This window comes from Rhinichthys klamathensis, unplaced genomic scaffold, assembly GCF_029890125.1.
Source record: "Rhinichthys klamathensis goyatoka isolate OS25496 unplaced genomic scaffold, OSU_Roscu_1.1 h1tg000311l_1, whole genome shotgun sequence".
NCBI lineage: Eukaryota > Metazoa > Chordata > Actinopteri > Cypriniformes > Leuciscidae > Rhinichthys > Rhinichthys klamathensis.
In genome coordinates, this window is record NW_026606829.1 from 209212 (window position 1) to 232522 (window position 23311).

Genomic DNA, 23311 nt, shown 5'->3' on the forward strand with positions numbered 1-23311 from the left:
GTGGATAAAATTATAAGACTTCTCTGGTTAGATTTGTTAAACAGTGCGTTCAATAGAGCTTACTAAATTGAATTAGAAGTGAATGAAATATGGAGATGGGCGTGGATTAATGGAAAAGGCTTAATGATAGGAGTTAGGATTGTGTGTGTTATTCTGATAATTTTGTTATTCATGGGTGAATATGATTACAGAGACAGGTGAAAACCTGCTGTCTGTTCAATTGGTGAAAATGATAGTCTATCCCAAGGATGAACAAAATGATGCGACGATACAGTTAGCGGGAGCTACAGTGAGATATGTTAAATGTATGTTCTGTTTGTTTTTCTTCTATTTGTTTATTTTCTGAGAAAGATTAAGGGCAAAAGATTTAAAGAGGGTTACAAGCAGCGGTCATCCGTGTTACGAGGTGGCGTACAAGGACAGGGTTTGAAACTGAGGGATTTTTATTACACTTTTATCTGTTTGTTTTCTTACTGTGTTATAACTATTTATTCCTTACTGGTGTGACTGAGGGTCTGCTTGCAGGAACGCAGAAACAGTGATTCCTCGTTTAGCCCGGCCCAGTAAAAATGTTTACTTGCTTGCTAGAAAATTATGGGGCTTTCCCCCACAAAGAACAGCCTTATGCTTCTTCATTCTAAACTTTTTCTTCACAGGTTCAAGGAGAATGATTTGTATGTAATGACTTGAACTTGCATTTATTATTACTATTATTACAATGTTTGATTAATCAGTTATCAGAGTATGATAAACAGAGAGGAGTTGTTATGGAATTTTTCTATTATTACTCTGATTTCAGTGATTCCTAATGATGGCCTCATCTGTTCTCACGAATGTAGTGAGAGGGGGCCTTTGGGTGATAATTTACTGTGGTTGGGAGTCAGTGGAGGTAAGGAAAAGCAGGTTGTCAAGGGGTCATCTTGAGTGCATTTGTATGTTATAGCCTAAAGGGTTAAGGGGGCATTTACCTCTCAGGGCCAGGGAGAAATAGAAAAAAACAAAGTATATCTCTCCTGTGAGGGGAGGGCAGAAATAAGGCCTTGGAGGACACAAGATATAAAAAAGACAGACACTGCTTCTCTTTATCTCTTCTCACTGACTCACGAATGTGTATTGATGACGAAGATCTCTCTTGCAAGAGAATAAATACTTTATAAACTATTCAATTGGACTCAGAGTGTCTCTTATTCAGTGATGATGTTTGTTGGAAAGGAAAAGCCACAACAACCACTTTCTGAAAGCTCAGCAAAGAGAAAGACTGATTTAATGCTGGAAAAGGTGAAACTTTCACTTGAGACTTTTCCGGAGAACAAAGAGACAATCCTAAGATGCAAAACTGTGGCAGGATCGTTCAAAAAGCCCAAACTGAGAAGAGGCAGAAAAAACAACAGAGCCTATATTCCAATCTACGACACCAGGCCTTTGAGTGACATCATTGGCTGACGACACATGCAGAGCGACAGCCGAGCAGCTTCAACAGACTGATGATCTAAAAACAGAAGAACTGACTGACATCCTTCCCTTACGGGCACCACAGGTGCGGCAACTCCAATGATCACTCTAGAGAGACTGCTGCAAATTTGGTTAATTATTATATTAACTTTATTCTTCTTGATTATTCACTGGTCTAATAGCAATTCTTTATCTTCTCTGCTAAACTAACCCTCTCTGCTTTATCAGTAGGTTTCAAGTCCAGCTCTATAAGAAAAAGAAAGTCCATTGACAGAGAGAAGTGGGTGCTTAACTCACCAAATAGTTAAAACTGAGGCTGGATTTGGTATAGTGAGGGCTATTATATTCAAAAAGTTCATAGGGCTAAAAGCATGATAGAATTATTCTCTGGCAAAGAAAAAGATTGACACAAGATGTCAAAGAATAATTATTACGGTTGGCAAAACAATGATACTGGTCACTGGTCAATAGGACAAATCAGAACAACAAATGACAAAATGCATATGATAAATTACAAGTGGCTAGCCTATTATTCTAAAATATTCAATCTATTAGAATTTGAAAAAAGAAGGGGGAAAAAAACAACAGTGTGTGTGAGAGTGACTGAGTGTGAATGGAGTGAGAGATGGTGTTTGAAGAAACACTGAGGCAAATCAATTATTTTGCCAATACAGCTGTATCTAAAATTTAATATGTGGGCCCACAGGGCAAATTCTGCCCAATAAAATAATGACCATGGATGAATTTGGTTACATTTCCTGGTTGAAATTGTAGTGGCAAAAGAATAAAAAAGAAGGGAAAAAACAGTGCCACATTTGCGCAGCGCATAACACATCTGACTTTCTTTGCAGCATATCAAGAGGAGCTGATCTTTGTCAAAAGTATGAAATGTTGTCTGGTAACTTTTGTCTTGTAACAAAGTGGGTTGAGTGTTGTCAAAGATGCCTAATAAATAGTGTGCTAACTCAAAACAGTGAGAAAATTGAGTTGAATTGACTAATTTTAAAAAGTACATTGGAAATTTATTATGAGAAAAATTTAAAGAAATTGCAATTATGATGATAACAAGCTGAAATTGATGAAAAACAAGGAGAATATATGGATTCAAGTCCTGCTGATAATGACAGCAGAAAGCCCCAAAAGGGGCCAGGACACCACTCAGCCCACATGACCTTTCTACAGGGAACACCAAGAAGGACAATCAGGGCCAGATGAGCAGATGATTGAAATTACATGTTGATGTCACTAACATAAATAATTAAGCTTTAATTCACAGATAGCAGCAGCTCAATTCCAGGAAAGGTTTCTGGGACGGTTCTAACAAAAAGAACCAGAGACTGTGCTTTGTAATCTCAGAAGAAGCTTGTGCATTGATCAGCAGAGTGACATTTGAGTCATGCCTCTCAACTTAAAATACGCCAACCAAGTTCAGCAACCCCCCACAACAGGAAGTGAGGGACCAAGGAAGCTGACAATGATCTTCCCTTGCCAACGAGGAAAAGCCCATTGCAACGACTCACAAAGGTCAACACATGAATGGAAAAAGGAGACAAACTTGACCAGAAACAGGAATGAGAAGTTGCAGAATGTGGGAAGCTCACAAAGAGCTGTGCAAAGAAGATGAGATGAGTACAAGTTCAACAATAGTCAACATCAACCAAATTTCTTAAAATTGAATGTTTAGCCCTTGAATAGATTTAGTATCAACTTAATAATAACCCCGCCAGAACAAAAAATTATTGAAGAGAAAAATATATTAAAGCAACGTAAAAACAATGATAATGACAAATTAAGAAAATAAACAAAAATAATGATAACGATTAATTTAAGAAATTGATATAGCATAGTGGGAATTAAGACAATTCATGAAGGAAAAATTAGAACTAAAAATAACTTTTAAAATAGATCCTAATGGGTACTCAGATGCAATTGGGCAATACAAGGGTATACCTAATTAATTTAAGGCTACAGTTGAAATTGAAGCAAGTATTAACATTGGATATTAACAAATATTAGATTTTAATTCATAAGATTATGAATTGATTCAATATGCTTTTGACTAATTATAAAAGTTCTATCAAGTAGTGTTTATAGAAAGTTTATAGACTTACAGGAAGTTATTGAAACAACAACAAACAGGCCCTTCTGAACAATCTAAATGGTACCAGAGGGGGGGTCAAAAATAGATATTTGGCATTCACATGAAGCATAGATTATTGAACCAACAATACTTTTGAATATTCTCAATCCAAATGCGCAATGGTATTAAACCAGTGCGCAAAGCGGGGAGTAAGGTAAGAAAATTAAAATTAAGGCAAAATTAATTAAGAATAAGGAAATTAAATTAAAATGAAGTTAAAATTAAAGGCATTTTAAATTAAAAGGCATTTTTCCAAAGTTTTGTGAAATTTGTGGCAAAAACAAAGGTAAGAAAAGAACAGTGACAAAAATAGGCCATATGTCAGTATACCAGAAGAACTATTAAAACATTTGGTAAGGAATATGTGGACATGATATAGATGGGTAAAAGCAATGAAATCAACAGAGCAGGGGCAGGAACAGAAATTAAGTCTCTAACAGAAAAGTAATCCTTAGATTAGAAGTCTAAATAAGGTCAGATAATGGGTCAGCTAAACAGAAGTATTGAAGATTAAAAATAAGTTGCATACGAACACAAGGAAGTTTTAATAATAAGGAAGTTATGATGCTAATGGTTTAAATGGTTGATATAAAAACTTTTAGATTGTTAGATATACAGAAAAAAGAAATGTACTTATAAGGAATATGTAAGAGTGCAAAAAGTTGTTCTCTAGAGTTATTTTTCTAATTGTCAGAGTTTATTGAATGACTTGTATGATTGTAACATTGCTCTGAAGCTTTCTTAGCTAGAGTGATTACATGAGACATAATTAGTTTATTCATGATGGTTTATTTAGAAATTAGTAAAGAAGAAAAGGTATTCAGTTAAGGTAGTCTTGAACTGAAGAGCTACAATGAGAATGAGAAGCTACAATACGTGAGATTAAAAAAGTCAAAGAGTATTCATTGATTAAATTTGGAAATAAAATTGACAGAATGTGAAATGTAAAACTTTATAACAACTGTTAAAGTGTATTGCGATTAATTAAATAGAAGATTCACTAAAGTGTTCTGTTCGTTCATCAACTAAAAAGGACTGACTAAAAGATGAATTCTTTGAATTTAAGAATTGATATTCCTTCATAAAAATAAGAAGCGATTAAAAATAGGAAAGAGGTATTTTTACCCAGCCATATTTTGAATTAATAGTCATATGGATCATGCGAAACAAAAATGCAGAATGAATCAATTAGAATACTATAATAAGCAGAGATTTATTATAATGCTTTGTCTACATTAGGAGAAAAACAATTATGAGAAAAAAGTAGAATGACTTCTAATGTTAGGAGATTAGTGTTGCACTTTTACTAAATAATACTGCGCAGGGAAAATTTAACCATACGATTAAGTGGGAGAAAAAAGCTTAAGAGCAGAAGTTAAGGAAAACGTGACTTTAGAGCACTGGAAGCATGGTTTGCAAAATTAGGAATGTTCTTAGGTGTTGCAATATTAATAGGAGGGTTATTATTCTGTTGTGTACTTCCCATATTAAGATCACTAGTTGATGTGTGATTGGACAATGGCCGTTTTGTGGGAGGGGCCTGCGAACGGTCAATTTAGTCACTAGGTAGCATAAGTAAGGGGGCTGTATTTTGAAACTACAGGAAGGTGAAAGTGAGGCTTAGATAAGCCTCAGAGGAGGGAATGTTGAAGATTTTATTACTTAGAAACTAAGTAATTTAGCTATATAAGAATTCACAATTATTTCTTTTATGAGTTATTTCCTCTAATATGACTCTGTCTAGGTGACTTTGAAAGCTGCAAGACCTTCTGTAAAAAGACCCTGAATGTCAATTCTATTTCAGTATGTCACATGGTACAAGACCTTCACCCAAAACTATCTATAAGTGTATGACCATCTTTGGAAAAGGATGTATGTATATAACTCTGAATCCCAAAACACTCGGGAGCGCTAGAAGGCCGAAGGGCCAGAGCGTTAGAGCGCCGTTCCGTTCGGCGTTCGAAAATAAAGTCTAATTATGTCTGGCATCAAAGATCTCTGCGAAGTTATTTACAGAACAATTGAAACCACTTCACGACTCGTCTGTGAAACCGGGAGTTAATCTTCGCTGAGCAGTGTAGATTCAAAATAAGATTCATAAAACATAGTTGTGAATGAAAGATCATTTCTTACCAAATTACACTTGAAAGAGGTGTAAACCGCTTTACTGAGCTGAACTTTCTGGAACATTCCCCCAGTTTTGCCTATTTCCCAAACAGTTTGTACTTTTCCATTGGTCACATTTAGACCTCAGCTGTTTCTTGCATTAACACCTCAACGAAACCTGGCTGTTACAAGAATGTTGCATGACGTTACAAACATAGTTGTTGTCGTTTCGTTTGTGTGAATGTAATAAAGTAATCCTAATTCAGTGCATTTATATCTCACATGTTAAAGAAATTACATTAGTTTTTTTTTATTACAATTAAATGAACACAGGTATGAGCACAGTTTTAAATAATTCCACTTTGGTTTGAGCACATGCCTGAAAAAAGGTCATTTTTAAAGAAATATTTAGAAGTGTTTCTCTTTTAATCCAATCGAACATTTTAAACAAAATGTTTTAATTGAATGGTTTTCAGACTTGACTCCCTGATTTATAAGATTTTTTCTTCTTCTGTGCTCTAAATTTCATGGTCCATTCTGTTTGTCTTCCATAAAATCGCACTCACCAATAATCTAAAAAATAAAATCCGAGTCTGTAATGACATCATCCCTAGGGAGTGACATCATTTTGGTGGGAAAACAGCAGCAAACATTTATATTAGTTGTTTTACTCTAAAACACTCCATTCTCTTTGGTATGATATTATCAAAATTTAAAACGATGGTTAATATCATAATTAACTTTAAGTTGGTAGTACCCTCATCTAAGTTTACACCCAATCCCTTTTTATTTCCATCCTATTGGAACATCCTCTGTAATTGCCATTGTGTACATAAGCATATAATCATAATTTATAAAAGTTAAACAAAAACAATAATGTGCCTGAGTGTGACCGTAGCACCTTTCAGAAGTAAAAACCAACATAAGCAAATTCATTTTTAAAACAGACAGACACAAATTAAACACCTTTCCAAATACTGGCATTTGAAGTTAGCAATTCGGTGCTCAATTTAACTTGATCATTATTTTTTGATCATGAAACATGCAGTAAAGAACATTTAAAAATCTATTGCTAAATCCACATATTTGTAAGTAAAAAAAAAAAAAAAAAGGACAGAAACAGCTTGCTTTTTTAAATGTCAACATTTAATGAGCTTCACCACTGTACTTCAAATCTACACTCTGAAAAGAGACCGGTGATTTTTCAAAACACAGAACACATCCACAGAGTCCTTCCGGTCCCTAAGAATCATCTCCTCCGCTTTCAGGGCATCGAATTTTATATTATAGTCATATATGTCGTAAAATGTATTCAAATACCATTAACTCTGAGTATAAACTTCAAACTTCCTTATAAAACTTGACAGCAAGTGCAGTACCTTCCCCTTTTGGCCCATTCGTGCTTGCGTGTTAGTCTCGTCTCACAGGCTCAGTTTGAATCCGCACGTTATCTCAGATACGCCTGCTTCTTGTACGTTCTAAAACTGCCACATATTTTGTACGTTTATCTCATCCGATGTCTCTCGGTGAAGGATGCCATGTCAATTATCTTAGGTTGTCTCGCAGGACAAGTATGCTGTGTGATCTAACAGTCAGAAAACACTGGGGTGAGAATATGGTACTTTGTACAAGAATATGATGATGGGAACCAACTCCAACCAATCGCAAATGTAATGACTTTGATTTCTTTATACAGGGTTTTATAGGAATATAAAAGTCGGAAGGGACATTCAAGTTTTAAATCTCCACATAAAAATAAAAGCGTGGAGGTAAACAACCAAGTCATTGAGCTCGAGAGGTAGAGACCAACAATGTGAATCCATTATATACATATACACAAACAGTTCAGTGTTTCTTTAAAGGAAATTAATAATAATAATAATAATAATTAAAAAAGGGCTCTACTTCAATACTCATATCCACAGCTCTGCAGCACACAAGACACAATTAACATAATTGGTTATGTGTTTTTGTTTGTTTTTGTACTTATACTGTTTTGGATTATTTCTTTGTCTACACTTTCTAGTGCAGGGGAAAATAAAAAGAAGAAAAGAGAGAAAAAAAATCTGTACAATTATATGCAAGTCTCAAAAATAAAATAAAATTTCACAGCCCTAAAAAATGTGCAGGCTAATTGAACTTCTATACAGCAGTATTACATAGTTTTTTTTTTGTTTGGCGATTTTTTTTTTATACGTCGTTTGTTTTAGTTTTTTGTAGATTTTGTGTTTCTAATGAAATCTACCTGCTACTCGCTTATTTACATACCATACTCAGTGGATCATGGGAAAGCATGCCATAGCACATTGAGGAGGAAATTAAAATAATTATCTAAAAATATATTAAATATTTTCCATTTGTTTACTTTTAGTCTGAGAGAGTGCAGAAAGCATTATGGGAAATTTAAGCATGGTACAGTGAGTGAAAACGACTTCCAAATGCTTTCCAGACACACAACATATGCCATTCCCAGGCACCCTTTTCAGATCCATCCTCTCCACAAGTCTTTCAACAGAAAAAGAGCTTTTGAAGGGGGGGGTCAAAGAAGACGACACTGAACTGACATACACAGGATCACTCGCGTGATGCCACAGTCAGTTATAAACATGCACGGGTCCATACATGCACTCACAATGGTGTTCGTCACTTGTCTTCACGGACAAGGTTTGGTAATATACCATTGCAATTAAGGAATGGTTTGGTTGACCAACACTTCAACCTATTATTTATCTAATTTCTTAGCTTTTTTTAGTTTTTAGGCTTTTAATTTGGTTTGCATGCTATTCTAGATACTCCATCAGGGATAGCAGGGTTCGAAGGTCATCTGAAAACAACCTCCCTATATTATGTCGCTACATGCTAGTTGGGTTTTCAGTCTTGGTAGGAGACAAGCACCTGCAAGATTTCTGGACACACACTCTAAGACTCCTTTGCTTCAAATAAACCCTTTAGGCACGAGCATTTCGTTTTCGAGCCAATGTCGCATGCTTTGGATCCTCAACCGCTGTGCCATTCAGTCACTCACCCACCCGAAGTACTAAATACTGACATCACATCCACATTAAGGAGTACTAAGAGAAACCTATGAAACAGTATCTATGAATCAGTATCTCTGCCAAGTGCTGCGCTAAAGAATACTGATTTGCTTTTACTGACGAAAGTTGAATATGAGACGGAAAGCGAGATGCGAACAAAGATAGATCGATAGAGAAAGAAAGGAAGAGCGCAGATGACAGCATAAATGGAAGAAAGTCATAAAAATCACACCGCTGTTGCAGGAAATAAACGCAATGAGCAGCTCACTCTAGCCGAACGAGTGGTCACAGTTCTTACGAGGGCCGTCGCTAAAATTGACATGGCCCGGGACAAATTTATATGGGTTGGCCTAATGAATATGCTATTACAGAGGACCTTTGAGGGCCGGGACAGCGGTTTTCCACTCTAGACGATGGCCCTGGTTTTCAGTAAGGTGCTAGCATGAGCAAAAAAAATAAAATCTTTCCATACTACATGAAGCACTGCACTTTCTGTTTCCATGAATAAATAAAGCATGATTTACTCGCACACATGGTCGTTAAGAGTTTTCCTTCAGGGATACGGCGCAGATTCTGCTGCCCTGCTGTTCAAAATACATTCAAGTCCACAGGGGTCGACTTCGTCTGCCGAAAGTATGGGTTCACGAGCGCGAACCTTCAGTATACTACTACAGAGCAGTGGGTATGTACGAACGGACCCCCCGTGACCAGGCCCACCCTTCCCGTGTCCCGCTTGAACTCATCAGCAGTGGTTGCTTCTATTAACTCCCATTTAGTAAGTATTACAGTACACACACACATCAGCGACATGGCTAGTCCTAGACTCCAGTGCAATGCTACGCAGGTTTGGGGAAGCCTGGGGATCAGTAGTCCGTGGGGGACGAGGGTGGACGCAGGAGGGACGTCCTCCGCCACTGTTATCAACGCCGTCTTCTCCGCCATCCTCAGCTACTCCCAAACTAGAGGAGATGGAGGCATTTCAGAGGGCTGAGCTACTGTCGAGCTGTGGACAGAAAGAAAGAAAGAAAGAAAGAAAGAGAGAGAAAAAGAAAGAAAAAAAGAAAGAAAGAAAGAAAGAAAGAAAGAAAGAAAGAAAGAAAGAAAGAAAGAAAGAAAAGGGATTGTTATGTCTTGTTTTAAGGATAAGGTGATGTCTCCATCTAGTGTTGAGACACTAGAAAATAAGTTGCAAGATATGCTTGAAAAGCACTAGATTCATCAGGATATCTAAAGTTGCAGTAGTTGTTACCACCAATAATAGTTTAAAAATACATTAAACACTCTTTTACGTAAAAAGTTTGCCTAAATATGAAATAATTGCTTGTTGGCAATGGCAACCCAAAGCAAAAACATGGTTAAAAAAATCATGACGTTCACGCTTGATTCACGCAAGTCTGTTAACTCTAAGGTTAGGAACATAGAAATGAAGGTGAATCTCACAAAATTTAAATAAAAAGTATATTTATAATAAAAATAAATATTATTTATATTATTTTCATAAAACTGATCACGCTCACAATTATCAGCAGCTCTTGTAATGTGAAAAATTATCTCATTCTCACTTCTGAAATGTAAAATAATAATAATTATTATAATCTGAATAAATAAAAAATATATTTTTTCTTAAATACAAATTAACTATATATTATTTAAATCATAAAGTACATCAAAAAAAAAAAAACTACAAATCTTTATGAACCAAAACACTTTTTTAATTTTGGAAATATGACCTGAACATTTGAACTTGAGATTCACCAATAAAAATAAAGAGTATGAACAGAAAAAGGGGGGACTCACCTGATAAAGCTTTTGAAGGCAGCTGATTGGGGGTTGATACACAGCGGTACCCGATTCCCCTTCTGCTGCTCCAGGATGAACTGATGAATGATCTCTATGTGGGGGAAAAAGAGGAGGGATGATGAGAAATAAGCAATAATAACGGGTTACAGTTGTAAATAATAACAGTTTAAAAGTTACATGCAATCATGGTTAAAAGAATAGTTCACAAAAATGTTTAACATTTCTTCCTATGCTCATGTCGAAGAAAATATGGGTTTGGAATAACATGAGTGTGAGTAAATGATGACAGAATGTTTTGACGGAAGAGAACAGATAGTTGAGCAAACTCGTTATTTTGGGGGGTTTTTTGCACACAAAAAATATTCTTGTCACTTCAGAAAATTAAGGTTGAACCACTGTAGTCACATGGACTATTTTAACCACGTCTTTACAACCTTTCTGGGCCTTGAAAGTGGTAATAACGTTGCAGTCTATGGGGGGGTCAGAAAGCTCTCGGATTTAATCAAAATATCTTCATTTGTGTTCTGAAGATGAACGAAGGTCTTACGGCTTTGGAACGTCATGAGGGTGAGTAATTAATGACTGAAATAAAATTTTTGGTTGAACCAACCCTTTAACAAGTATACAGCAAGCTAAACCTGTTTACCTGTTAAAGGCATAGTTAAAAAAAAAAAGACAAGTTTGTCATCATTCCTTGTAACAAAGAAGGTGGAGCGATGTAACTGGCTTGGATGACACTCCTTACAGACTAGGACTCCAAATCTAAACTATGAATGAAGTGAAGATCTATTCTAGCAGTAAAATTTCAGGTCAAAGAGTTGATTTTGAAGGAATATTCTGCAGGCAGACTAATATCTGTAATATCTTCTAAAACGCTGTGCTCTTTAATTTAGTAGACGAGCTGTTAAGCTTAAACTAGCTCTGGCAACGTGGAAACTCATGTGCCGATCCAAAAGGGGTTCCCCTCGCTTTCCAAACACGGCTGCCTACCCTAAAGCGCTTTAGGTCTCTAGGCGGTCGGCTCCATCCGCACAGATTAATCCTCCAGTGGAAACACGTTGCACGCAGGATGGAGGATGAGGAGGGAGGGTGAAGGGCAGAGTTATTTTGAGCCGACAGCACAGTAAGCCTGCTTTTAGCGACAGACTCTCACTAATACCCACTGACAGTGGAAGGCAAGCACAGATCCAGGGGCCCCGAATGAAGGGTGAAAACAAGGCAGAAAAACAACAGGAGCAGCAGGGGATCTGGAGCAGGAGACGCCCAGCAAGACTTTTGATTAACATGCAGTGACATGATGGGCCTATTCTCTCAAATAGGCCCAATTCAATTAAGACCTGTAGTTCTTATATACGTTGTTTACAAACCGAAGGTGGATCAGGACAAAAGTGTAAATTAATAGAGCAACAATGTTTGGCTCACGTGTTGTGTAATATGCACTGTGATCAGCACAATGTGTAATAGACCTGAATGAATCATCATCAACAGGGGAGAGCGCCGCGCTAACCTTTGACCTGCCGAACTGACGTCAGGTTCTTTTCAAAGCCGTCGTCAAACTTGGGGTTGGTGACAGGCTCAAAGTCACTGGTGTAGACGCGGCCAGAGGATGTGGTGTAGCAGCATTTGCACATGCAGGTGTGGTACCGCAGACGCCCCTCGTCCAGATACGGGTGCGCCAGGGCGTCCTTCGCAGAGATCCGCTTCGACTGGATTGGGGAACAGAATTGTTCTGATTGAAATTTCCTTTTCAAAATCTATTTTACTGATATGTTTTAAATTGAAAATGAAATGTTTATATTACAAATTAATATAAATTATATAAAAATATTTTAAATTATTAATTTTAATTTAACTTAAAAAAGTTTCATTTTAATAATGTATAAATAATCATATATTATTTTATATAATATTTTGTATATTAAAAAAAATATAATCTATATAATAAAATAAAATTTCATTTTAATAATATAGAATCACATATATTATTTTACTTATATTTTTTAAATGAAATGTGTATATATATATATATATATATAATTATATATTATATATATATATACACACTGTATACATTAAATAAAATAATAAATGTAATAATTTTAATACAATTTTAATAATATTAAACAAAATCATATATATATATAAATATATATAAATTCATGTAGCTACATACATATATGTTAAATTTATACATTAAAAAAATTTGAAAATACAAAGCTTTATACAAATAATCTTAAATATATTATATTATTCATGTAATATTATTTATACATTTTATATATATATTTTATAGGTCTCTAGATAAAAAAAAAAAAAAAAAAAAAAAAAAATATATATATATATATATATATATGTGTGTGTGTGTATGTAAATCATTTTGTTTGTAATCTTCCAGTTTAAGAGAATAGAGTATCAAGAACACTTACTGGGTCAAAGACCAACATCCTGCAGAGGAGGTGAACGGCCTCATGGGTTGCTTGACTGGATAGAGTATACAGGACAGGAAGTGAAGGCTGCAGAAACAGGAAATTGTATAAGTATTTGTTCTTTTACCAACCATATACATATTCAGATATAGGCAGAAACAAACAACTGCAGTATGTATCAATGATTCAATATTTGGAGGGACTACAAGTAAAACATTTTGGGGAAAAAACATAAAACCATGAAAATACATCATGTGTATTGTACATTGAATGTGATCAAACAAATGTGAAAATGCATGTGTAAAGTGTGAGAATGAACATGATTTAGAAACGTGGCCAGCTCTTAGCATTTTCATCTTGTTCTGAGAAGCAGTCAAAACATACAAACAGCTTCTTCTAAGCATGTCGACCCTGGTCATGTGAGTCTCAGCAGCCGTTCAGCTGCACGTAACAATCTCAAGCATTTAAAACATTCCTCCCAGTAGCACATGATCCTTGCGCCAGTAGCCACATACTTATCTGAGGATGTGGGACAGCGGAGACAATGAGCTGGGATATTTTTAACCATGTCTAATTATCTCCTCCGCCCACCTTCCCCCCATCCCAAGCCCCCCAGCTGACTCGCCAAAGAGTTGATTGAAAAAGCCCACCGGTAATTGCTTGTTTTCCCTGGTTAGGTTCTTTGAGCTGAGAACAGATGTGAACTATGGCTGGTGATTCACCCTTTAAAAAGGGATGACGTGTCGTCAGGGCTGACTGTATAGCTGATGGAGGTGAAGGTGTCGGACGAGAGATGGAGGAAGAGGATGCGAAAGGAATGAATTCTTTCAGCCATAACTACAGCCAAGCGGAAACGAGGTGTGCTATTACTTTAAGTGATCAGACCTTCATTGAAGGAATCTGAGTCATATCTAGGGACTAGAATACCACGAAGACTTGAAGGTTGGCAACATCTCAGAACATCACAACAACGGCATAGCAACATGCAGAACTCCTTAGCAACTGAATGCAAAACTTACGGCAACTGCCCAAAACACACTAAAGTGATATCTATTTAAAAAAAGCCTTTTTTCCCCATTCTATTACCTAATTATGATGTCAATAAATGCTACTAATAATAATGTGACCCTGGACCACAAAACGAGTCACATGGTTCATGGTTCACATGGTTGAAATTGAGACTTATAATTCATATGAAAGCTGAATAAATAAGCTTTCCATTGATGTATGGTTTGTTAGGAGAGGACAATATTTAGAATAAATATCTGGAATCTGGAATATGAGTGCAAAAAAATCGAAACATTGAGAAAATCGCCTTTAAAGTTGTCCATTTATGTTTGCGATTGTGCTGCATTCACTCACAAAAATAAATATTTGATATATTTACAGTAGGAAATTTACAAAATATCTTCATGGAACATGATCTTTACTTAATATCCTCACGATTTTTGGCATAAAAGAAAAATCGATAATTTTGACCCATTCAATATAGCCATATTGTTGGCTATTGCCACAAATTTACCCGTGCTACTTGTGATTGGTTTTGTGGTCCAGGGTCACATAATACATTTAATAAAATACCAATAACACTGAAACATTTATAAAAATAAAGAAAAATATACTAAATAAAATAATAAATGTTTATAAAATACTACTGACAAAACTGATTGTTTCCATCCAACTACATAGTCACATGAATCACACTGATTTAAGTTTCACAGTTAATTTCAAAATTAAATCAAAAGTTTTTGATCAGAAGTCTCTTATGCTCACCAATACTGCATTTATTTGACTAAAAAATCCAGTAACAACTGTAACATTGTGAAATATTATTACAATTTAAAATAACTATTTTCTATTTGAATATATTTTAAAATGTCATTTATTCTTGTGATGGCAAAGCTGAATTTTCAGAATCATTACTCCAGTCATCAGTGTCACATCATTATCAATGTTAAAGACAGTTGTGCTGCTTAAAATTTCAAAATGCAATATACAAAAAAGAAAAAAAAAAGAAAAAGTACTGACCCTAAACTTCAGACAGGTAGTGTTTGTTCTACTCACTTAAAATAACCAACACATAAGAGTAATTTATTTTAGGGAATCGGTCCACATTTGCTGCGCAGTGCAGATTTGATTCAATAAAAAATAAATTCATTCGGGAATGCCATATGTTTCTGAAACACTAAAAGAAGCTGCTCCCTATGTGTGTCGGAGGATGTGTGCCAACCTCTGACAAATCTGAAAGATTATCAAATGATGGGCGTTTGAACCCAGTAGGTCAGCGTCTGTGTGGGCCGAGCCGAAACTATGCCTGTGCGATTATGAGTCAAGAAGCATGCAGGGTGCAGTGATGTACCGACGTGGAGGGGTTGTGTGAGCGTATGTGAGTAAGGAACCATAGTGGGCAAGTTTTTGGTGAGTAGTTGGCCGTAGCGCACAGTGTGTGAGCTATTTATCTGATGGTGTGTGTACAATCATGGCCTCTGGGGTGGTGTGATCGTGTGCTGGAGAATTAGGCAGTATTAGTTAAGGATTAAAGTGGAATGTCGAATCAGACGGTTAAGGGAGGGAAAGGGCCTCTCCCTGTCCCATGATTCAAAGCTCAATTAGACAAATGATGAGTCAGGAAGATTGACACATGACATCATCAGCCTAGGCTTTCAGTCATCCCAAGCATGCAGGCAGCTCATGTTCTGCCCTCACATTTCTGACAGTGGGAGAAATGGACTGAGCAAATTTGCTACTTTAAATCCTTGACAAGCTTGCGGAGTTAGACAGGTCACACTTTTAGACCTTACACATAGAACTTGACTAAACTTGAGCCAATATCAGTGGTTTGAGCCTCAGTATGTAAGTGACAGGTGAGTTTTATTTGTGTAGTGTTTTTCTCAAATGCAGTGTCCTTAACAGGTGCGACGCAACAAGTTTCAGGTGACCAGTAATTTGCCTGTTCACATAAGCAGAAATGTTGCTTGATGCAACACAATCGGAACCAATGAATATATTTTGTTTAATATACAGTTAAAGCGAAGGATTCAGGAACAATGAGATTTTATTGTGGACGGGCTAATCGGTGGAGGCGCTACATCAGAGAGACCAAGATATAGTCCGTCTCTCGGTAAAGATGGTTTGAGCAAAATTTATAAGAGAACCAAATCAAAATGGTTTACACGGGAGAGGTTTTATCACTTCTTAACATGTCACATTGGTTGGGACATAATTTAAAGGAATAGTGGTCAACAAATATGTTTTTTTCAATGGCTGGCACCGTTATGAAATCTAAAGAGAGCAGGGTGAGCAATGTTTGACCTAATACAAATATATACATAAATTGTATTATGTATACATTATAATAACAAATGAGATATACACAAAGCTGCTCTAATGAAACAAACCCTGATATTACACAATATTTACTGAGCTCCCGAAAAATGTATATTAAATGAAAACTTATTTTACAGAATATTTAATAAAAAAAGAATTAAAAATGTGTTGTTTATTAAAGGTGCTAAATGTAACTTTTCTTCTAAAATGAATCCTTTTTTTATTGCCTGTGTGTGAAGGGGTTGTAATCACACATTACAATGATCCACTTGTCGGGTTTTGCTATTACCTCTGAAGGCCAGTATTCCTATTTCTATGTGAAGTCTCCGGGTCGGATTTTCTGCGAAAGCCATCGGATGTGACGTGCATGCGCGCTCCCGAGCCTCTCTCCTTTTTATATACAGTCTATGCGACGGCACTGCAGCTGACGACATGGAGTCTGATAACACCAAACACGACCTGCCTCCAGCACAACACAGACTCCAACACAAACTCCACATAAATATAAAAAACAAAACTGTATCTGCTGAAGCTCGTCAGGCCAAACGTGAATCGGATCGACTTAGGACGAAAACACGGATCAACATCGGCAGAGCGTTTGAATTATGGAGAGACCTCCGCTATTTTTATTGTGATAAATTACAAGTTTTCAGATATGCTGAAATAAATAATGGTAAACTGTAATGAAATGGCAAGGTAAACTACAACATACATGAGACATGAAATGAATACAAAAGACTGTTCCAGGATAACAAAAAGTAGGTGCTTTAGGATGTAACTTTCATTTTATGTACTAGATCTACTGTCTAACGTCACTCATCCCACTACTATCATATTGTTTATAATTTTCAGACATGTTCAGTACAGTAATGTTACTTCCTACGATCTTACTGTTACACTGAAATTGTTCAGTCTAGTCACTAACCGTTTTCGTTATTATATTATACATTCATCTATGTTGACATTGCTGCCTGATTGTGAAAGACACGAATAGTTAGTGAAATGCCTTATGCTAACACCACATGCCGGCTAAATGCAGTCAATGTAACGTTATCATGGTACGAGCATGGAGCATTAGTTCAACGTCAAGCTGATAAAAGTAGCCTATTATTGTAACGTTGCAGTGGGAGTTTACATGAGTTTCCAGCATGTTGTGTGATGCTTTTTCCGGTGTGTTGAAAGTCTCAGTGTGGCCGGTACCATGAGTGCGCGCTCTTGTGTTCGAGCACGCGCGCTCTTGTAAAAATTGGTTGCAATCTGAAACATCACCGGTAGAGGCCGCTAAAAAATACATATAGCACCTTTCTCGAAATAATGAATGAAAATTCATAAAATTCAAAGAAAATTTAGTTCTTTATTAAAAGAAATGAACACGTTAGAATACATATTTACATTATTTAAAAAATGGAAAAAAGAACTTTACATAACCATTCAAAAGTTGGGTCCGGTAAGATTTTTTCAATGTTTTTGAAATGTCTCATGCATTTATTTGTCAAAAATACAGTTAAAACAGTAATATTGTGAAATACATATTCTTGCTGAATAAAAGTGGTAAATTCCTTTTAAAAAATTTAAATGATTGTCACAAAAACAGCTAAGTTTATCCTCTTCCTGGCTGGTGACACAAGCCCAGGCCGCAACTCTTGGTGGAAGGAGGAGGAGGTGCGTGTCATGAGAAGGTTGAGAAACAAGCCTTGGCTTCCTGTGAAGCGGTGCCCGCGTGATGTCCGACCGCCCCTCTGGCCCAGCTAAACCCCCAGCAACACTCAGCGACAGGTGCAGGCTACAGCGTTCCCCAACCGGCCCAGCGTTCCTCCATAATCTCCCCCCACTCGCTGCGGCTGTGTGGTCAGGGCCATCTCTCCCCAGTCTCACAAACAAGCCATTGATCATCCTGGCAGCAAAACAACACAAAGCCCTTCAGGCCCACAAGTGCAGAGAGAGCAGACCAAGCGAGGACAGACAGGTGGATAGGACTTGTCTGTTTGTTTATTTTTGTAGTTAACATGCTAAAAAAAAAAGCAGGGGACATTTCCTACGGGCACGAGAGGGGGAGGGGGAGCTGATATAGAAGCAGGCCATTAAACGAGCGAACGCTGACAGAGACAACAGTGATTCCAGAGAACGCTGAGCAGTAGAGCAGTTAACAGACTGCCTTCTGTATACTTCGACAGGCAGAATCTGAACAGGGTGTGTGTGTGTGTGTGTAATAGATATTGGGTCTCATTCACTAATGCCAAGCGCTCACCACAAGACTGAAGCTTGTCGCCCTGCACACATTTAACCCTTAAATACATGAACGTTTCGAGTCTTTCTTAAACATATTCTCAAAACTATCATTTTCAACATATTATTCAAAATCAATATTTTGATCGCTGACAGCTTCTTCACCAGATCCACCGTCAAGTGACAGTGACACTAATATCACGCTCTTATTAATGCAAATGCTTAAATTAAACCATTCAAGCGCAATACGACACAAAAGAGAATGCAGTGCTGTAGCTCACGTCTGAATCTCCTATCTGTGTGACACACACACACACGCAAACACAATCGTGCGCACAGAAAGCCGTTTCAGACAGCGCTCACCAAAAATTATGCCAAAATGCCCGTAAAACAATAACTTTTTTGTGCATTTTTGCAAGGAATGAAAAATCTGAACCAGTCTGACTGGGCCAATAGAAAAAAATTCTTAGCATTGAGCCCTGCTGATATATTAAAGGGCACAGGTAAATGTGACATTTATTATAATGGGTTTATGTGACGATTGTTTTAAGTTCACTTAAATTAAAAGTTGTTACAAATATTTTTAAATATAATTAAATGTAAAATGATTACAATAATAATGTTAGGTGTTATTAATTGTGATAAACTACAGAAAAATGTGCGATTAATTTGTTATTTTTGAATCGATAGACAGCACTAATAAATACACCATGCAATTTTGTGTGAAAACCTTTTCTGTGCACATAAGTAAAAACACTTGTACTAAGATGTTATTCAATGAGACCCATTTTGAGAAAAATAAGAACAAGGTAAGAGAAAAAAGAGAGAGAGAAAGAAAACAAGGCAGAGAAGTGGCGTTTTTTAAAGCAGAGTGGCGCTCTGGGATAGAATAACATTCATGCAGGGCAGGGGTGTAACTCTTCCACCTCTTAAAAACACGCAGTCAGGCTGTGAGAAAGCATATTTGTTTCCGGTTTCAGTTTGAATGGTAGCACTTAGCGCTGGTTTGCGAGTGGAAGTGGAGACATTGTTGAAGACCGTATCTCTCAGATGCACTCAGATGCCCAAATTAATCTGGCTAAGTGTTAGGGCCGATACGGTGAGGATGAAGATCCCTAAAGCCCCTGAAGGATCTCCTTTCAAAACAGCCCAAATCAGATCTTCTCTATTTATAGCACAGGAATGGGACAAATGGGGCCTCCCACATTGATGCGAACATCAAGATGAACACACTAATGACTGGTCTTTAAAATGAAAATCGGGAGCTGTGAAAGTGTCACCACGTCAAAACAATGTCTGTATCTTTGGCAAGAGAGCAGAACTTCATATGCTTCGATAAGAGGGACATTACAGCCATAGCCTCTCTAATGAGGTCAAGGACACCTTCCATTTATGAGTGCAACATTAAATGAACATTTTTATAATATGAATATTAATGTTAGTAAGAATATTATTATATTAAGAACTAGAATATTAATATGATATAATCCTAATACTATTTTTGACATTTTACTTGAAAACAAGACACTGTAAAGTTGCATCCACTGCATTTAAAATAAATAAATAAATACTTAAATTCATTTAAACGTATAAATATAAATATATAAAATGTTATTACGAATATTAATAATCTTTAAACATTTTAAATAAATATTTATTTTTCTCATAGGCTATTTTTAAACAATTTGAAGAAAAGTGCGTTATTATACATATGCCTCCTATATTCTTAATATAACTAAGCATTATTAGATATTTTTACTGAAAAAAAAGACAATTTCAACTAATAAGCAGACCTTTATACAATATTAAGGCTTTGTAAAATAAATGTATTATAGTATTTTGTGAAATTTTTTCCCAAATATTTATAGTTAAATAAGATATTATTATAATATATATATACACTACCGTTCAAAAGTTTGGGGTCAGTGAGAATTTTATTTTTAGGAGGAAAGAAATCAATACTTTTATTTATCAAGGAATAATTAATTTGATCGAAAGTGACAGTAAAGACATTTATAATGTTACAAAAGTCTTTTGAACTTCCTATTCATCAAAGAATCCAAAAAAAACACAAAAAAACTGTACAACTGACAGACTAACAACTGTTTCAACATTGATAATAATAATAAATGTTTCTTGAGCATCAAATCCTCATATTATACTGATTTGTGAAGGATCATTTGACACTGAAGACACTGACACTGGTGATGCTGAAAATTCAGCTTTGATCACAGGAATAAATTACACTTTACTATATATTCACACAGAAAACAGCTGATTTACACTGGAATAATATTTAATACTATAACTGATTTTTGTTGTATTTTTAATCAAATAAGCGCAGCCATGGTTAGCAGAAGAGAATTCTTTTAAAAGTATTTAAAATCGTACCGACCCCAAACTTTTGAACGGTAGTGTACTATATATATATATTTTTTTTTTTTTCAGTGTACTTTCCATCCCCGTTGTATTTATGTATTGCACAGGAAATAGCCAATGATTCATCAGTTGAGTAGCATGAATTTGCTAAAACCCCAGTGCCTGCCTCAATAACCGAACACGGGTTATTACGCGGTGCTGTCGCACAGAGAGGGGAAAATAAAACGAACGCCATCTGTTAGCAGGTGCCATGGAGTTCAGTTTGGGGCAGACATCAGGCTACACGGCCCCTGGTGACCGACGTGGGAGGGGCCACATCTGCTCCGGCTCTGCACATGGTCAGCATGCAAGACCCCCTAAAGCCATTCAACAACACCCCTTTTGCTCATTCTCCCTCCTTTTTAAAAGCCTTTACTGTAAGCCCACCCAGCACTGGGGTCATCACTTTCTGACCCGAGTGTGTGTGCGTGTCCTGTAAGAGAGAGCGTGTAGGCGGAAATCTGATCTGATCATGTTGCCTCTCTGCTAAGGCGGAAAAATCAGCATGGACCCGAGCATACATCTGTTTCCAAGAGCTCCCTGCAGGCTTTTACATACACAGCACTCAGGTGGTGACTTACAACTACAAAGCAGAGGAAAGTTTTAATGAGCAGAGGTGGCACTTGCATAATCAACTGCAAGTATCAAGTTTGCCCAAGATGTTTCTTCTACCTAGGTTTGCGAAAGTGTTTCTCTTGTGTTGTCTTCGCTCGAATGCACACAAAACAAACATACAGCATGACCAGTGCAGTTCAATTCACAGCACAACCAAATGACTCTTGAGCAGTTTTTTTTTTAATGAATCAGTCAAAAAGATTCATCAGAAGTCCTCAGTTTTAATCAATCTAACATATAAATCTGTCATGGCATTTACCGAATTAACATCTGACACACTTACTGACAGGGTGTTTATATGAAAAATAGTTTAAGATAGACATTCACAAAAGGGTTTTGATGTAAAAAAGAAAAAAAGAATGTAAAAAAAGAGTTGTGTAGCACAGGCTATTTATATATGATAAACAGTAAAAATAAATAATTAAATAAATTTGAAAATCTATTTATTTATAATTATTAATTGAATTATGTTTTTTGTTTATTTATATAATTTAATAATAATAATAATAATAATTATTATTATTATATATTTGCAGCAACCACATTCAGGCGAGTTACAACTACAAAACATTTTAATGGGCAGAGGTTGCACTTGCATAATCAATTGCAAGTATCAATTCTGTCCAATATGATTAATAATACAATTATTATTATTATATTTTTTATACACTACACTATAATAATACTTTAGATTATTCAATATATTATTGTAATGATGCAGCAAGGACGAAGCAGAGAGAGAATCCAAATGCAGCTAGTTTAATAAAATAACAGGTGAAACAGAAACCCGGAACTCAGGACAGGAACAGTGAAGCAACAACATCAAACGTTACAACATCAAGAACTCACAAGGACTGGACTGAAACACAGGGCTTAAATACAAGGGCAAACGATCTAAACAGGATAACAAGGGGGCGTGGTTAACGGGAAACACCTGGGAAGACTAATAGAGATAACGGGGAGCGGGAAAACAGGGAACAGGACTGAACCAAGTGCACAAAGACAGGGGGAACACAGACAGACATCACAACGACTTAGAGAATACACATATGACCCAGAGGGATGCATATGGAGAACACTGGGGTGTCCAGCCTCAGGTGGAATATTTCAACCCCAGGGGTGGCAAGGTGGCTTGCCGAGGGAAAGACACATGCTCAGAGAGGCTTACAGTGGAAATACACATGTGGCGGTCACCCAGAGGGGGGACCGGAGGCACCTAGCCAATGCACAGGCAATAGACACTGGCGTCGACGTCAGCAGTGCTGGAGGAACTCAGGGCTTGAGGATGAAGCTCACCTGAGGAAAATATTGCATGTATCCAGTCCGCGGAGTGGAATGGCGAGCAAGCGAAGACACCTGAGCGGGTCCGGTACTAGCTGGTTGAAGCGAGTACATGAGAGGACACAGGCTCCACTCGGAGATTGTAGAATCTGGCGAATGTGTTGGGTGTCGCCCAGCCTGCAGCTCTGCAGAAGTCTGTTAGCGAGGCGCCATGCGCTAGAGCCCAAGAGGACGCCACACTCCGGGTGGAGTGGGCAGTCACACCAAGGGGGCACGGTCGAACTTGCTGCTGGTATGCCAAAGCAATGGCATCCACTATCCAGTGAGACAGCCTTTGCTTGGAGAGAGCCTTTCCCTTCAGCTTCCCACCATAACAGACAAAGAGCTGGTCTGAGGTCCTGAAACACTGCGTTCTGTCTACATAGGCACGGAGGGCGCGTACTGGACAGAGCAGTGCCAAGGCTGGGTCTGCCTCCTCCAGGGGC

At 36.9% G+C, this 23311-nt stretch overlaps 1 protein-coding gene across 1 annotated transcript in view; it reads right to left on the reverse strand.

Annotated features, from left to right (window-relative positions):
• Positions 1 to 8784: 8784 nt before the first annotated feature.
• Positions 8785 to 23311, reverse strand: part of nlk2 (nemo-like kinase, type 2) — a 78930-nt gene continuing 64403 nt past the window's right edge. The window contains exons 8-11 of the mRNA XM_056271197.1: positions 12960 to 13046; positions 12041 to 12239; positions 10531 to 10624; positions 8785 to 9736 (exon numbers count right to left, since the gene is read on the reverse strand). Of these exons, the coding sequence (XP_056127172.1) occupies positions 9682 to 9736; positions 10531 to 10624; positions 12041 to 12239; positions 12960 to 13046 (435 nt within the window). The 3' untranslated portion in view covers positions 8785 to 9681. The remainder of the gene's footprint in view (positions 9737 to 10530; positions 10625 to 12040; positions 12240 to 12959; positions 13047 to 23311) is intronic.